The following is a 17,614-nucleotide window of genomic DNA, read 5'->3' as shown; positions in this document are numbered from 1 at the left end:
CGTTAATCAAGGTTCTCATTTGAATATTTACAGGGTTTTTAGTCTTTCCTAAACATGTCTCCATTCACATTTGTTTTTTAGCGAGCATCATCGGAAGAGAATACAACTACGATCCTTCTCTAGATCCTACGACTATAATATTCTTTAGTCGAACCAAGACAATATTTAAATTTATCTTAGAATGATAGATCTCTCTGACTATTGATGTTAAGTTGTAATAACAAGTCTCTATGTCCCTACCTTGATACCAAAACCACATTATGACTTTCTCAAACCAACTCTTCTTTGTCCTCTTCCTCATCTTTCCTCTCTTACGTGCTTCTCACCCAAAAGATTGTTCTTCTTCCTCATGTGGTCTTCAAGATATCCATGCCCGCTTCCCTTTCTGGCTAGAGCCGAACCAGCCTGACTTCTGTGGCCACCCAGGGTTCGATCTCCACTGCACCAATAGTCAAAACACAGCTCTCAACCTTCCCAAGTCCGGAACATTTCTTGTCCGAGAGATCGACTATAGAAGCCAGCATATTCGTCTCTATGACCCTGAGGCTTGCTTGGCAAGAAAGCTTCTGACCTTTGACGTTTCGGGTTCTCCTTTCTCTGCTCTTTACCTTGCCAAATACACGTTCTTGACCTGTCCTAATGAGGTTGTTAAGTCGTCCGGGTTTGACTCCATCCCATGTCTAGGCAACTCCACGAGCTCCTTCTTGGCTACAACTAGTTTAGATATCGCCAAATCTATGCTGCCTTCTTGTCAGATTGTCAAGACATTAGATGTTCCAGTTTCTCGACCGGTTGTTACTGAGAAATCAAGATTCTCAACTAATGTCAACAATCAAGATCTTTGGCTAAAATGGGATTCTCCAAGTTGTAGCAACTGTGAGAGAAATCATTTGAGATGTGGATTCATAAGCAATGCTTCTCTTCAAGTCAAATGCTTCCCTTTTGAAAAATCCGGTACGAATTACTCTTCTTATAACACCATTAATTGTAACAAATTATGAATAAGTTGTGTTTGTGGAAGACTTCAAATCCAAATTATCATTGGTTTTTTTTCTTAGGTTTTCCAAATAATTATCCACTCATTAAACAAAAATAATATAGAGTAAGCATTACATTTGACATTTTCGAGCCATTGACTATTGATTAATTTACATTTTTTCAAAAGATCACATCCAGTCTTGTTACATCACACGTTATAATGTCGTAGTCCGTTTACAAAATATTATTATATATACGAAACGGAGATAGCTAAGTTTGGTTGATTATTGACCTTTTGAAAACGTGATTTGGCAGGGCATAACAACACGGGAGTACAAGTGCTTAAAATTATAAGCCTGGCCATTTTCGGACCGATCATAATCTTTGCTACTTGTATCGCTATCGGAGTTTGCACCTCCGATAGATTCACTTCCCGGAGACGACGGAACGTGGCTATCGCTGCAGCTCAACCAAACGAAGTTATAGTCAGGGCGGGTCTTGACGAGTCTACAATAGAATCTTACAAGAAAGTGGAGCTAGGAGAGAGTAGAAGATTACCTGGAGTTAATGATATTGTGTGTCCCATTTGTTTATCTGAGTATGCGAGCAAAGAGACCGTGCGGTGCATACCGGAATGTGAACATTGCTTCCACATTGAATGTATAGATGCGTGGCTTAAGCTTCATGGTTCGTGTCCTCTTTGTCGGAATTCGCCTTCTCCAGTGCGTGAAGCTGTCTGAAAATTGAACAAAAACCTTTTTATATCTTGTACAAGGATACAAGATTGAAGTTGAACTGATGGAGTATTATAGTTTTTTTTTTAAAGGTTGTAATGGATATAATTGCTAGCTATTATGTTTGTGAGACTTTCAACACTGTACTTTATCTCCATGCATTTCAGTTAAAGCTTGTTTACGTAATGTAAATAACAATGGTGAAAGAAAAATGTACTACAAAGAATAAATATATTTACCAATGCAAAGAAAAAAATTACAAGAGATGACATTAATAGATTTGATCCAATCAACTGATTTTGTTATTTTTTATTTAACAAATTCATTATATTTAACAATTTGGAAAAATACCCCCCAAAATCACCGATAATCATATAACTCCTTTGTTTTAATCAATAGAACTCTTGAAAGAACATATATGCTTCCTTTGACTTTTCTTCTAAAAACAAAGATTTTTCTGACTTTCCTCTTATTACGTAACTAATGAGACTGGTTAAACTCGTTAATACATTTGTGCTTTAATATAAACTAGTAATCACTTCTCCCTTGGTACCGCGCGAACAACATTATGATATCCTCAAAACACCTATTCCCTTTAGGTTTCTTCCTTATCTTCCTCTTCCCTCTCCGACACGCCTCTAAAAAATGTTCATCTTCTTTTTATATACCACATAGATGCGGACCCTTAGAAGCCCCCATCCGTTTCCCTTTATGTGACCATGCAGGATTCAATCTCCACTGCACCGATCTCAATAAGACCGTCCTAGAACTTCCAATGTCTGGAACATTTCTTGTCCGTAATATCGACTATTACAAGCAACAAATTTATATCAGTGACCCCGAAAACTGTTTGGCTAAACGGCTTTTAACGTTCAACATGTCAGGATCTCCTTTCTCTAGTCGCTTCAGTATCTTCTACACGTTCTTTTCTTGTCCTAATGATGTCGTCTTGCCCTTTTCATATCGGTCCATTCCTTGCTTAAGCAATTCTACCTCATCCTTCTATGTCACGACTAATTATGCTTTTGTAGAGATTATGTTTCCTTCTTGTCAGATCGTGAAGAGATTACATGTCCCATCACCGTTTGGAGAAATAGAATTCTTGAGTTACGTCGGCAATGAAAGCCTCATGCTTGAATGGCTCTCACCAAATTGTAGAAGTTGTGAAATGGAATACTTGAGATGTGGGTTCAAGAAAAAGTCATCCCTCGAAGTCAAATGCTTTGGTTCTAAAGAACCCGGTAAACTCAATTGTTTCCCTTGTTTTTCTCTTTTACTTGTGAACCAAGGGAACTCTATAAATGGAAAGTATGTAGAAGATGCTACCTGTTTTGGTGAAAGGTTCAACGCTATGTACATCTTTAGGTCTGGATAGGCTTTAATTTCAAGTAATACATTACATATTAAGAAAGTAGAGGAATATCATAGTAGCACTTAAAAATTGACAATGAGGAATTGGCTAATCATTATTTAATTGTCTTTAAACATATATACATTATATTATTCAATCCAAGATTTCACCTCAACTACGGAAGTGTTCTCATTTTATCATTCAACACGCTAAAGTCAAATGTCGTATTCCGACCAAAACCTTATTGACACTGGCAGTGGAATTTGTTTTTAAAGATGTTTAATTTATATGTTTACAGTTTATACTGATATTCTCATGATCAAAAATGAATCGACATGGATATCAGATGAAAAAATATATATGTACATACTCATATTAAATTCAGTTTCAATCTAAAACTGTACCTCTTATTCCCCGAAAAAAAAAACTTAAACGGAAACCCTAATCAACCACTTTATATTAACTGTCTTAAAATGACTCGTAGAACATTATTTGGCAGGTCACTTGAGTAGTGGAGTGCTAACCGTAATTATAAGTTTCTCCATAATCGGAGCAGTCACCCTCTTTGGAACTTGTATTGCTATCCGCGTCTACAATTCCCCAAGACGAGGACATTCGGCTATTGCAGCAGCAGCAACGGTATGGCAGCAACCAAGAGAGGTTATGGCGGCGGTGAGGGGTCTTGACCAGTCTACAATAGAAACGTACAAGAAAGTTGAGTTGGGACAAAGTAGAAGGCTTCCAGGAACTAATGGTATTATATGTCCGATTTGTTTATCGGAATATGCGAGCAAAGAAACCATACGGTTCATGCCGGAGTGTGACCATTGCTTCCACGTGGAATGTATTGATGTGTGGCTCAAGATTCATGGTTCATGCCCTCTTTGTCGGAACTCGCGCAAGTGAAAGAAAGAATAATGGACTTGCAGTATAAAACTGATTGGAGAATGAGTATAATAACCTCATGATCATTTGTATTATATAGTGTTGGTAACATTCATAATACTTTAGATGTTTGGATCCTAACAGGTGCTTGTGTGAATAAGAAGTGTCTTAGCCTTACAAGGAATGCCACTGGTTTTGATAAACATATTAAATGTTTCTATGAAGTGAGGACGTATGTTATGATTAAAGATTTAATTAATTGATATCGTTTTGATTTTGTCACATTTTCTTATCCGAGTAACCGTTGTTTTCCAGTGCATATAAGAATGTGAGCATGTCTGCACCAGATTAATCGATTCATGGCTTAAAATGCACATGGTTTATGTCCGTAATCCGTATGGAAAATTTTCTTTTCAGGCATGCACTAACCCCAGCCACAAACCCTATGAATATCAGAACTAACGATGTGCAATGACAGCAAATTTACGAACAAAAGAATCAGAGATTATCACTCTATTGAACCACAAATCTTCTATAATATCTCACAATTAAAATAAAAAATAGTTTAAAAGTAAGTGGAAGAAAAGATAGATAGTTTCTTATTTGAGAAAACACATATTCCACTTTCATATGTTTATGAGAAACCTATACTAGTCAATTTATCTATTAGTTTTTCTTAATCGAGTTATTCATGCAAATTTTGGTTATTCAAGTCAAACGTTTCAATTTTATTATAAACGTCTTCCAACATTTTGAATAGAGCAGCTATTTATTAATCATTCGTCTTATATACTTGTTTCATCGTCGCACTTCATAGTTCATATCTTGAAAAAGAGAATGTTAGCTCATATATATTTCAATAGTCTTTTTGGTTGATTAAATACCATTTTCTTTACAACCGCATGTAATAAATATTTGTTGTAGGGTACTTGTCTGAATCATGCCTTTATCGAGTCAAAGCTTTATATAGAAACAAATGTGCTTCTCAATCTTTGCTCTTCATCTCACTTCATTTGGTCTATTTCCAAATGTGACATAATATTACAGAGATAAACCCTTGAAATATATACCTAAACCGGTCTCGAGATGCGGTTAAAGCATATTCATAATCAATATAAGTAAATTTAATTAGCAAAATAAGTAGGTTACCGGACCACATCGGACCACAAGACGCACAACCATACGGTGCTGTGCCCACTTTTCACAACATTATTATCAGACCAAAGGAATATACATAGAGATTTGTTATCACGAACTAACTATACTCCTCTCTAGTCTTCCTTTCACTCTCTCGTTTGATTATAATATTACTCCTATTATTTTTTTTGGTGTTTTCTCTACCAACCTTTCTCTCTTATAACAAACTTTCAAATGGAAATGTTTGAGATTTTCTTGCAAAGAAAAAGGAATCACTAGTGTTATTATTGTATTGTTATATTTTTAATTTAATAAATCTCTTAGTACAGATTTGACGACTGTTTTTTTATGCATTTATATAAAAGAAAATATTTCAATTTAGCGATATAAGTTGTACATATTACAGCATACTGTAGGGGCATAGTCGTATTTTCCAAGGTCAAACAACGAGGAAGCTCCTTCCTTCATCCAACGGTCTGTTAACTATAGGGAAATTTACAACCGCAAGTCAAAGGTTTAAAGATGTTATTAAATTAAGTAGTTATGGTTGTATCTGTCGTTCTTCCTCCTGATGAACCAGGCCGTTGAAGCACAACAGTACAGTGTGTACTACAAGCCTACAGATTCGCTGTCTGTACATCGAGTTGATACATTACTAGTTATATTTAATAATTGAGTGAGATAATATTAATAAGTAAATTATTGTAGGAATTAATCAGACACGCGCAGTTATAAAATAATCTGTTTGATTTTCTTTTCTTCTTCGAGCCCCTATCTTTCTCTCACTCTTTCTTTATAGGAACAACAAAAACAAAGCTGTTAAAAACATCTCCTTATTTCTCGAGATTTCTTCTCTTTGTGCTCGTGTCGAAGACCACAAACTGTTTTATTCTTTTTGTTCCGACAAGACTGTAAAATGGATAGACGTCGCAGGAAACAGAGCAAGGCCAAAGCGTCATGTTCCGAAGGTGAGATCTCACTCTCTATAGCTATCTATCTATCTATCAACCTCTTTTCGTTTCTATGGATGGAGTCTTGAGTTTTGATCGTTAGCAGAAGTGAGTAGCATCGAGTGGGAAACTGTGAAGATGTCGGAGGAAGAAGAAGATCTCATTTCTCGTATGTATAAACTCGTTGGAGACAGGTAAACACACACTCTCACCCTCGATCCATCTTGATCTGTTTTTCGCTTTTGTTTTGTCTGTTTCCATCTTTAGTTTAATCTGATTTTTTTAAAAGAATATACTATGGCTTTTGATTTATCTCATAAGTCGGTCGTTTTTATGTATTTTATTGCTTATTATTGGAACCGAGCTGTCAATGACTATGTTCAGCCTGATCTCGCTGATCCAGTTTGTTCTTGATTTTACTTTTTTGACTGGAAAAAAAAATTGGACCATTTCTCGAATTTGTGCGTGTAATCCTTGCGCAACGGCCATGCTAATCTTCTATTTCTTGATTTTACTTGAAAGTTATTTATTCAGCAGATTGTTTAAGTTAAATTATTTTAAAAAGCTATTTACATAAAATATAGTATTTGACGATTTAGAATCTAATATGGTATGTGGTTCATAGGTGGGAATTGATAGCCGGAAGGATACCGGGACGGACACCGGAAGAAATTGAAAGATATTGGCTTATGAAACACGGATTCGTTTTTGCCAGCAAACGAAGAGAATTTGTTAGGAAATGATTTTTAATGCATTTTCCTCTCCTTAATTCACAAGACAAGAAACAAATGAGAAGTAGTAGTTGTCCTTTTTGAGTTACTATTTTAGGATGTATAATTATCTATATATATAAAAACAGGACTGGTTAAGGTCGTAGCATTTTAGTTGGTGAAATGTAATGTTCTTCTGGCATTAAGCATAGATTATGAGACTCTAGATTATGAGTGTAATTTCAGGTTTAGATTGAGTATAATTTTGCCGATGGATGGAGATTATTGGCTTTTAATCCCCAATGAAGTTTGACTGTACTTGATGACAATTAATAAAGAATGATTATAAAAAAATTGAATAAATTTTAAATTTATTAATCCGAAAAACTTCTTTTTTTTTTTTACAATGGATGGCTTTATAGTTTGAAGACAAAATAGAATACAGTGGAAACCATAAGAAAATTGATCTAAATCAAACTATGATTGAAAGGTGAGGCGAGTGATTATAATATAAGGTTTATTATTTATTTACTTCGTCATTTTTTGAATTGATAAAAGATGAGAATGCTTATAAATATGCAATTATTCGTGTGAACATTTGAAAAAAAAAAAACAGAAATTCATCCTTTTATCTTTCAAATATATTTTTTGTAAAAAGAGAGAATATCATACAAGATCATTTAATTGATAGCAAAAATTATATATGGGGTCAAGTACTCAAATTAATGCTTCATTTACAACTTTGGTAATAAAAAGGAACCAAAGAGTATTATGGGCCTTGAGCCCAATATCAAATTAATAGCCCAAGCTCGAACGGAGTTGAAACATTTATAGTTCATGCAAAGTGTAAGCTCAATACTGCTTTTGAATACACTGATCTTTTTGTGTGTGTTTGGTTTCTTGTTGCTAATAATAATGATAATTCATTTTTGCACAATTCTCATTCATTCTTCACAGTGATCGATCACAAGGCTTTGTAGAATAGAGTGAGAGAAAAGTGTTGTGAGAGTAGCCAGTAACGTCCAGTCTCAATTGCAACTGAAGTTTCTTTCATAGAGTTATGTCTCATGGCAGTCTTGCTCAGTATCAACCTGCCATGTTCTGAATATTAGTGTTAGTCCACTCATAATGAGTTTTTTTATTATGAATTACATTACTGCTAGTCCACTCATATACAACAATTTGCTTTAGCTGCTGCTAGATCCCACCAATGATGTCACAATCACTTATAGCTGCTGATACAAAATCAACCACTATACTTTCTATTTACTTTAGTACTAGGTGATCCGCCCGCGCTGATGCGCGGGTATAGTTAAGTTAATTAGTATTTATAATTTATTATGTAAAATTATTATTTATTTATAAAATATATAATTTTTTTTATGAAAGTAGTATTATATGTATAAAGTGCACGTTATAGTTAAATTCTTTTAGTATTTATACTTTTATTATGTAAAATTATGATTTATTTATAACATATATATATATATATATATAAATTTTGTTATGAAAGTAGAATTATTATATGTATAAAGTGCACGTTAAAGCTGGAGAGAAGAATGTGCTTGAGAATAAGATTCAGCGGTGGTGATAATGCCCGAAGCGTTAAAGCTTCAGCAGGACAAAGCAGCGAAGGGGTGGAGAAAACAGACAGCACCGGAGGAGGAGGAGCAAGACAGTTCGCTGGTCCTGTAATGGGGGTTACTACACTTGATCGTGGCTTTGCTAACTCCACTACCGTTGAGCATTAACCCTTTTATGATTACTCTAGTGTTTGTTTGAATTGGATTTAAAGAATCCTGTTTGTCTGGATATTAGGATGAAGTTGTGAAACTTTCACCGCACGCGAGGGCTATTAGAGATGTGGAAGATGAGGAACTAAGAAGCTTTTTCTTCGGAATGTGAGGTTTCAATTAATAAGTAGTTGTGGAAGATAACAGCCGTCTACTGTTTTTATCTCTTCAAAGCTTGTTGGACCTTCGACTATTTTTAGCAAAACCCTTAAATAATACACTTCACCTAAAGATGGTGGCACATAAGTGATCCTTCCGATTGCAAAACCCCTCCGCCTTGGTTTCCACATTCTGGTTTTAGATGCCAGACAAAGTACGATGGGAAGTCTGCATAAGTGAGATTTTTTGATTCTGGATATATCTTATTGGCCTCCATCCAGGCTACAAACTTGGACTTCCCGACAGAAATTCGGGTTAGTACTTCTTCAACGGGGTCATCTTCATTGTAAACAACCAGTTGTTGACCTGGGAGATGGAATGATAGTTTTTCTACTGATGTAGTCCGATAGTGAGTAGGAAAAGCAAGAGTTCTCCAAGTAGCTTCACATGCTGATATGTATCTGAAAAAAAATTGCCAAACTAAAATTCAGCTAATGAACATTAAGAATCATACGATAAATCTGATTGGTTTTCCATTTTATTTTCAAAAGATAGGAAAGGAATAATATTTTTCAGTCATCACAATACTTGAATCTAATTTGAAATCGTGAAAAACCTAACAATAATTTAAATCTGATAGTCAGTCTCACCATTATCAAAATACTACATTATAAAAATTCAGCTAATGAACATTAAGAATCATACGATAAACTCACATTGTATCTCGTAGAATATTGTCAAGCTTTGAGTTATCCTTCCCCTTTGTTTTTATCTGCTCCATTGGTCCAATATTCACAATTTGACCAATCACATCTGAAAATATCAAAAAACTCTGTCATAAATCCCAAATTTAAATAAAAGAATATTTTTGAAATTATTCAAAATTGTAAATATAACTTACCGACCAAAATGTTTTTGTCTAGCTTTCCGTATAATATCTCTTCAAAGTTTGAAAAATATTTTTCTGGATAATACTCGAGAAAATCATCAGCTGCTTTGACCTTAGTTGTTCTGAAGAATGTAATCTTATAAGGATAAGGATTGGTCCTAAATTCTCCAAGATAGTCCTTCAACTGGAAAGTATTGATGCTCACAGCTTCACCTTCTTTCAGAACAGTTAGGTGTTTCTTCATCAAGTCTTCTTCAACTTGAGAATGAATCTTTGATCCCTATAAACATAAAAATAACAATGATAACTAAAAGGTCTTTTAAGACAACATGAATGAATTTGTATAATCATATAAACATATTATAAATATTGACGTGTTTTTATGGGATTAAAAACAAGCCTCTTCATCAATCAACACCATCTCATGAGTGTTTCCAGAACTCTTGTAGGTTTTCCAGAGGACCAGAACCTTCACTTTGATTTTTTGTGTTTCATCAGCGGAATCAATGTTTTTCACAAGAACAAAGGAATTGTTTTTCTTAGATATAATCGACATTGCAATAAACTTTGTAAAACTTGAGAGCAATTTTAATATGGGTAGTGAATTTTAAAGTTGTCTATCATATATATATATATATATATATATATATATATATAGCATAATAGGTCAAGTTCATGTGAGAATTATATATTTTCCATAATTATTTCTTTCCTTTTGTGTTTTTCTATTAATGGGAAATATACAAAACAATTGAGTAAAAAAGTAAAATTTACATCTCTAAGAAATATCGAAGTCACGAACCGACATGACATGCGTGACACGCAATTGTAATAGTTACTATATGTAGCATAATAGGTCAAATTCACGTGAGAATTATATATTTTCCATAATTATTTCTTTCCTTTTGTGTTTTTCTATTTATGGGAAATATACAAAACAATTGAGTGAAAAAAGTAAAATTTACATCTTTAAGAAATATTAAAGTCACGAAGTCACCGACATGACATGCGTGTCATGCAATTGTAAGAGTTACCATAACTAAATATGGTAATAAATAAGAGTTACCAAAACTAAATAAGAGTTACCATAATTAAATATGGTAATAAATAAGAGTTACCATAACTAAATAAGAGTTACCATAACTAAATATGCATAAATAAGAGTAATCATAACTAAATATGCATACCTAGTGTAAACTATAAATATTAATTTGGAATATAAATTGGAATATGAATCATTATGACCACGTGTAATTGATTTTTGTATATCCATTCCAGATTTTTTAATATTAATTTTATTGACTTCCTAATTTATTAAACTATTGAATACATGCATGTATCTTCCAACCGGTGAGATTATTTAATAACTGAAATTATGCATGGTTGCCAAGAGACCTGCAAGTGTCCAAAAAACACACACAGCTGTCTCACCAGGCCTAGCTCATGTGCACGTAATAATGTATTTCAAGGTTCTAGAATTTGTAGTTTAGAAGACCAAGGAAAACGCCTAATGAAAAAATTGTATATATGAAGGGTATCAAAAGATTATTAAGTATTGAACAAAAATGCCTTTGTTATTTAATTATAATAACATATTTTAAATTAATATTAATAAAATACAACATAAAAGATAAATAGAATGGCAATCAAAGCCACCGTTTAACAATAGACGGAGATTATATTATTGATAAGGCATTTCAAATCTTAAATATTGTCAAGGAGCTTCCATTGATACGCATGAGTGATTTGATATCCGCCAAAGCTAAACTCTTAATTTGATCTTCTGAGAAATTTAAATCTGAAAGAAAAGAATCAAATTTAAATTATAAGCATTGAGCATTATAATGAAATTTAATTAGTATTACTTATCCTCCTTTTTTCGAAAAAAAAGGATCTTACTTGTATCATCCATTTTTTTCCTTTCGTTGCATGATATATCTGTTGATAGTATTTTCCAAGTAGCATTCCATATGTTTTCTGGAGTTATGGTATTATTTGAAAGCAACATTGTACAAAACAGTTGACGAAGACACTTTGCTGAACACCAAAAACTTGCTTCTTTAATAGCTTCGATGTATTCTTTATCATCGTCGATAGGAACCTGCAGGGGTTTGAGTTTTTCCTCAGCTGAATAAGTGTTGGTCAAAAGAGAAGAAGAATTTTTTTTAGGTGTGTGAGACGACATGGCCTAAAGTTTTTTGTTAAATAATTATTGCAAGGTAATATGAATGATATATATATAACATTCACGTCTTTGAATTCACGTCATTGAATATATGAATAATATATTTTCCATATTGATTGAATATAGGAATCATATATTTTCCATATAGTTTTCCTTCGGGGAATAATGTTATATAACATTCACGTCTTTGAATTCACGTCATTGAATATATGAATAATATATTTTCCATATTGATTGAATATAGGAATCATATATTTTCCATATAGTTTTCCTTCGGGGAATAATGTTATAGTTTTAAGTATTCACAAGCCATGTCATCTTTTTCATAAGCCATGTCATCTATTTAAGTGTGCCATGTCATCTTTTTTTTTGTCAGAGTCTTTGTAGAGATGACATGTAAGCAAATTTTTAAAAATCACTTCTCAAATATAGTCTAGGGGATACAGAAATATTGATTGCACAAAATGCAAAGTAAACCCAATGTGATACATATTTCTATTTATAAAAGTTTTAAAAGGTTTTCTCTTAGTTTAATAACAAAAGTAAACTATAAATCTATAGACAATAAAGACTAATAACAGAAAATCACGTTTCTTAGATTTCACAATACTCAGTCAAAAGCTGTACTAAAGAACCTACTCACCGCATTCTCACACAGAATCTTCAGAACCTTACCATTACTTGGCTTCACACATCTCGGCATCTTAAACTGTCCAGCCGATGAACCAAGCCCAAGAAAATGCTCCTGAACCTTCCTAAAAGTTCCTCTCTCCACAACTCTCAGCTCCAAAGCTCCAATAGTCTTGCACTTTCTAGAACTCATATACCCCGCATCGATAAACCCTTTGTCTAAACAGTTGCAGCAATCTTGAAGAACATCTCCCTCTGTCTCACCTGAAACCTCCCAGAATATAACGTAATGTCCCGGCTCTGTAGTTACATCAACATGGCTTGAGAAGTCAATGACCTCAATCTTCTCTTCAGAGAGCCTCTTCGCTGCTGATTCCACCGAAAGCTGAAGGTCTCTTTCAGTGTTCTTGTCGATGTTGATTGAGAGAATCAAGTTCCTCCTGCATATGAACTTGAGTTGCGGAGTCTTGTTGTAGAAACCAATGATCCTCACCACATCTCCAAGCTTGTATCTATACAGTCCTGCATAGTTTGTTATAACAACCTCGTACTCTTCTCCTATCTTGACATCAGTTAAACCGACCGGTTCCTTCTCTGTTTCAGACACAGGGAGAAACTCGAAGTAACCGAGATTCGGAACCACAGCGAACGTAGCTTCCTCCGGAGACAACCTCGGCGTAACGTTAGCAGCGATCCACCCTTCAGAGCTACCGTAGTCATGACTCACAAGAGGCAGCTCGCCAGCGTAGTGCCTCAGCTTCTTAACGTACGGCTCCATGGAGCCAGTCATGATCCCGTAGACATACTTCGCGTTCGGGAAAAGCGCGGGAATCAACCCATACCAGTTGCTCAAACTCAAACACTTGGTTCTGATCATGTCCGCCAGCTCAGGGTTAGGCCTGAGGAGCTTGGACATAGCGGAACGCACCGATGGGACGGTGATACGGCTGGTTAAAACACCTTCTTTAATATCGGCAACGATCTCTTCCCAGACCTGTTCAAAGGTTCTGAACGCGTGGACGAGGCCGTGAGCGAAGGAGGCGAAGACGTATTGGACCTGGTCTCTGAAGAGGATGCCTGATAAGAGATGGCAGTACAGTGCTTGATGAACATCAGGGCTGAAGATAACTTCGTCGGGGCTACAGCAAAGGGACTGTATTGATCTCATTCCGGCTTTGAAGTTGGGGTTACGGTAAACGTTTGTGGTTGCGGTGCCAACGGGGACGCCTCCTGTTGATGTGTATTGCTTGCTGCTGAAGATAAACTGCAAAGCTCTTCCGTTGTCATCTATAGGGAACTCTCTGTGGAAAATGAAACTTCATGCAAAGGGATGGACACAGAGAAGTGTGTGTGAGAATGTGGAAGATTGAATCAATCAATCACCTGTTTCTGAAGACGAAAGCAGTGCGGAAGAGTTGGATTGTATTCTCCATTAACTCGTCAGTGAAAGGAACAAACTTTGGACGGCCTTGACTTGTTCCTGAGCTGTTAAACAGAGAGAAACAGAGGTTATATAACAGAAACAGAGGAAACAGAGATTCATTGATCAGACTCTGAGAAACATGTTTACCTTAAGGAGATGGCTGGAACAGGACGGCCAGTGAGAATAGGAGAAGTGTCACCGTCCACCATTCGTTGGATGTAAGGCTCTAACTCAAAGTCAGTGACTAATGGAACCAATGCTTTGAAAGCTTCTGGGTCTGTTGTGGTTCCGTTGATCCCAAAGTTTTTTAAGTAAATGGCGGAATGGTTCTTGAGTAGAATGTCTTTTAAGGTTTGTATCTGGACTTGATCAGCGTTTCTGCTCATTTCCTCGAAGTCTTCGATTACTCTGTTCATGTTGAAAGTCTCAACCTTTTTCTCCAACATCCTGAAATAGAAACAGAGAGGATCAAGAAATGGCATCGAAATAGTTAAGAGACAATCCGTACCAGAAGCGGGCAGAGAGAGAGAGAATGTAAGGAAGGAAGAGACTTAAAAGCCCTTTTATGTATTGTGAGCATCCAAAAAGAGAAAGTTTAAAACAGAACAAAAGTGAAAACAGAGAGAAACGATTTTGGAGGGAATCTACGCATAGCAGAGGGAACACGACTCTGTCTGTCTGATGATGAATCCCACTTGTCCTAAAGATGATAGATCACGATAAGGCTGAGGTCACGAATCAAGCGTTTTTTTTTGTTTTTGTTTTTGAGGAACCTAATAGTTTTCTAGAGGTTACTACCAATCGAGGAATCTGTTAGGAGCAGAGGTTAAAGGAGGAGAACTTTGGAATCTATCTGAATTAAAGAGAAGAGAGAGAGAGAGAGGGGCAAAAGTCAACGATGGTCGGAACAGGAGACAAAATTAACAACATAAATTCTGATACGGCGGAGCATAAATTTTCCGATGAAGGAGTGAGAGGGGAGGAGAGAGAGAGAATACCTGATGTTGTTGCTTCAAGCTGTGAAGCTTGGAGGAGGATTAGATAGAGATGGAGAGAGACAGAAGATTAAGGAGTGAGATAGAGAAAACAAATTTTGAGTGATTCAGAAAAGTCAGAGGAAGTTGCGATTTTATAGAGAGAAAAGAAAGAAGAAAAAAAGAGCTTGAGAGTTTGAAGGCGATGGATCAGCGAAAGCCGTTAACGAGGCTCCGATCCATCATCACTGATAGTCGTTAAACTTGTGTGGTATCAAATTTAAATATATGTGAATTATGATCTAAAATTATTATTAAAAAATTATTTTTTTGTCTGTTTATTATGCTATTACAAACTATGGAAACATTACATAGACGATATTACAACCGACAATTTTACTTGTCTTACGAGGATTCACGTATGACTGCATCACCTTGAACCGCCATGTGAGATCTATTTCCGACGGTACTCCTTGCACCATGCTGAAAATCTCTTATTAGTATTTCTCCAATTTTTCTGCATAATTCGTCTTCTCTGGGAATTGAAACTCAGACCTCCTGTTATAGAAATCTTTTATCATCTCCGATGATAAAAAAATCTTTTATCATCGGTATTTTTATTATATAAATTTTATATATTATTATTAGCATAAGTAGTTAATATAAAGTTTATACAAAACATAAAATTTTAAAATAAAATAATAGATAAGTATCAAGTTAAAATAAATCGTGTCTATATTTATTACTGTGTGCATTGATTTAATAAATTAAACTACATTTTAAAATGAATAGTTAGTATTCTTTTTTTTTTGCATTATACACGGGTTCTCTAAATTTATAACTTAGAACTCTTGTGGATGTATCAATTTGTTAGTTTAGTTTAAATTTTATTAAATTATAAATATAAGTTATATTTTCTTTTTAGATAATAGTATTGAAAGAACCAAGATATGGTGGGCAATATGAATCTTAAAATAACAAAAATGCTTAATTTGTCACAAATTTTAGATTTATATAATGTCAACCAATTAAAATCAAGTTTGCTATGCTTTAGAAAATACATTGAAAAATAAAAGAGAAATTTGATTTTTATGTTGAGCACTTTACTGATTTAAATAATAAAATAAACTGATTTGTAAAAAAAGTTATGACGGCTTGGTAATTCTCTAGGAGCACCAGCATTGGACTAATATTTTTTTTTCCCATCAACATATTTTATTAAACCAAAGTAGGATCATACAACACCAACGGATAGTATGATTCTCCGTGGTTAGCTAAACCGGCAGAAGACAGAGATATCTCCGGATACTAGAACCCACTGCGGGGTAGCAAACAAGAACGAAGCAAACTACACTCTTAACACAAGCAATTAAACTTCCAAACCTCCAGAAAAAAGTCTAACAACAATAGCAGGGATGACTAGCTTTTAGAGAATCTATGACAGCTGTTTAACGTGAATGCCCTCGGCCAGACCACCGCTAAACCACCTCCTCCTAGCACAACGAGGAAACACCTCAAGAACCAAAGAACCAAGTAACAAGGCTTCATAAAGCAGAAGTTAGAATCAATCACAGATTCAGACGAGAACTCCCGAAAGCGGCTGGGTCTTCATCAACCCTTGAAAGCCTAAGAATGAAGCCACAAAACAACAAATCTCCACGAGATTTGAACAGACAGCTAGGGGCGAGGCCCACTTGATCCGGAAGACGAGCACAGGCCAAGAACGGCATAAGAGTGGACAAGATGGAAGCCACAGCAGACTCCACACAGACAGCCTACACCTACAAAGAAGAGACCATCCCAGAGGCGAAGAAGAAACGCAACAACAACTGGGCAAAATAGATCTAGACTGAGGTTCGAAAACAAAAGCCTTTGTAGTTAAACTACACCGTGAATCGATAGATCCGGGTACTTTTGTAGCAAAAACCCAACCAAATCAGAAGACCCAAGTTGATTTGAAGTGAGCGAGTCTCTCCCAAAACAGAGGTAAAGTTACACACCGACAAACCAAAAGTCATGGCTACACAAACTACAATCTAAAGGAGACAAAGCGAACTAGACCGGCGGTGGCGCTATCGGAGCCGCCACGCACCAGTCAACCGAAGTTACAGAGTCGCCGCAAGAGTTGGAGATAAGGGAGACGCATTGGACTAATATATCATGGAGTATTTCAAAGAATTAAAATTAAAAAAAAAAATAAAAAAGTGAAAAAGGAAAAGAACATTCGTACCATGAGATTCAATCAAAATATAAAAATTGATTATGATGAATTATTTTCAATTGGCTGATATATATAATTTTTTTGGACAGTACAACAGGTTGATATATTTAATTATTTAACTAAATAGTTTAGAGACTCTCTTTGTAGTGTTGTTGTACTCGTTGGCAATGAGCCCTAGTTTATTTTTTTCCTGTATTTTACTCTCTTTTCCTGAGTTTCGCAGTGCTCACTGACTGGATTTGGGATTCTTTTTGGTCTCCGGCCACATTTTTTTGTTTTATTTACTTCACACGAGTTGATGTAGCCCATAAAAAGCTAAAATAGTGGTGCATACTCCATAAATCACTAATTATTTTATTAGATTAGGACCATGTTGTCAGATAACGCCAACTTTGTTTGTATGGGTTCACTAATGCCAAAACTTTAGTTTATTATATAATCCTAATAGGTTTTATTGGCACGCGAATTTTACGTTACGATAAACCAAACCTACAAAAGATTCGCATGTGGGGAACAAGTTACACTGACTGTATAATCTTATTTTTGATCGACAAATACATAACGCATTGCTGCACCAATCAGTTTAGGAAAAGCCAACTTCTAGAAGCACGTTTGTTTGACAAGTGAGGAAAATCAGAATTAGTAAGATGTTAGA

The 17,614-nt window shown here is 35.2% G+C and overlaps 4 protein-coding genes and 1 pseudogene across 4 annotated transcripts; 3 read left to right on the top strand and 2 right to left on the bottom strand.

The window, feature by feature from the left end:
- The first annotated feature begins 113 nt into the window (after positions 1–113).
- LOC103866279 (putative RING-H2 finger protein ATL21A) lies at positions 114–1,884 on the top strand. The gene is made up of 2 exons (XM_009144171.3): positions 114–954; positions 1,294–1,884. Exons 1-2 carry the CDS (start codon positions 261–263, stop codon positions 1,716–1,718), a joined length of 1,119 nt encoding a protein of 372 aa, XP_009142419.1. The 5' UTR covers positions 114–260; the 3' UTR covers positions 1,719–1,884.
- A 311-nt stretch (positions 1,885–2,195) lies between these two features.
- Positions 2,196–7,017, top strand: LOC103866278 (putative RING-H2 finger protein ATL21B). Its single transcript, XM_033290459.1, has 4 exons — positions 2,196–2,953; positions 3,563–6,053; positions 6,142–6,229; positions 6,661–7,017. Exons 1-2 carry the CDS (start codon positions 2,281–2,283, stop codon positions 3,967–3,969), a joined length of 1,080 nt encoding a protein of 359 aa, XP_033146350.1. The 5' UTR covers positions 2,196–2,280; the 3' UTR covers positions 3,970–6,053; positions 6,142–6,229; positions 6,661–7,017.
- On the top strand, positions 5,819–7,030 carry LOC103866277 (transcription factor CPC). The gene is made up of 3 exons (XM_009144169.3): positions 5,819–6,053; positions 6,142–6,229; positions 6,661–7,030. Exons 1-3 carry the CDS (start codon positions 6,002–6,004, stop codon positions 6,776–6,778), a joined length of 258 nt encoding a protein of 85 aa, XP_009142417.1. The 5' UTR covers positions 5,819–6,001; the 3' UTR covers positions 6,779–7,030.
- LOC117133836 lies at positions 6,471–6,587 on the bottom strand (annotated as a pseudogene).
- Positions 7,031–11,081: 4,051 nt separating the features above from the next.
- Positions 11,082–15,898, bottom strand: LOC103866275 (jasmonoyl--L-amino acid synthetase JAR1). The gene is made up of 5 exons (XM_033290456.1): positions 14,763–15,898; positions 13,912–14,211; positions 13,725–13,826; positions 11,426–13,642; positions 11,082–11,324 (listed from the first exon to the last, which is right to left on the bottom strand). Exons 2-4 carry the CDS (start codon positions 14,208–14,210, stop codon positions 12,322–12,324), a joined length of 1,722 nt encoding a protein of 573 aa, XP_033146347.1. The 5' UTR covers position 14,211; positions 14,763–15,898; the 3' UTR covers positions 11,082–11,324; positions 11,426–12,321.
- Positions 15,899–17,614: the final 1,716 nt, after the last annotated feature.

Source organism: Brassica rapa, chromosome A04 (genome assembly GCF_000309985.2).
Source record: "Brassica rapa cultivar Chiifu-401-42 chromosome A04, CAAS_Brap_v3.01, whole genome shotgun sequence".
NCBI lineage: Eukaryota > Viridiplantae > Streptophyta > Magnoliopsida > Brassicales > Brassicaceae > Brassica > Brassica rapa.
The sequence above is the reverse complement of the archived record's forward strand: the minus strand, read 5'-3'. Positions and strand labels throughout refer to the sequence as shown.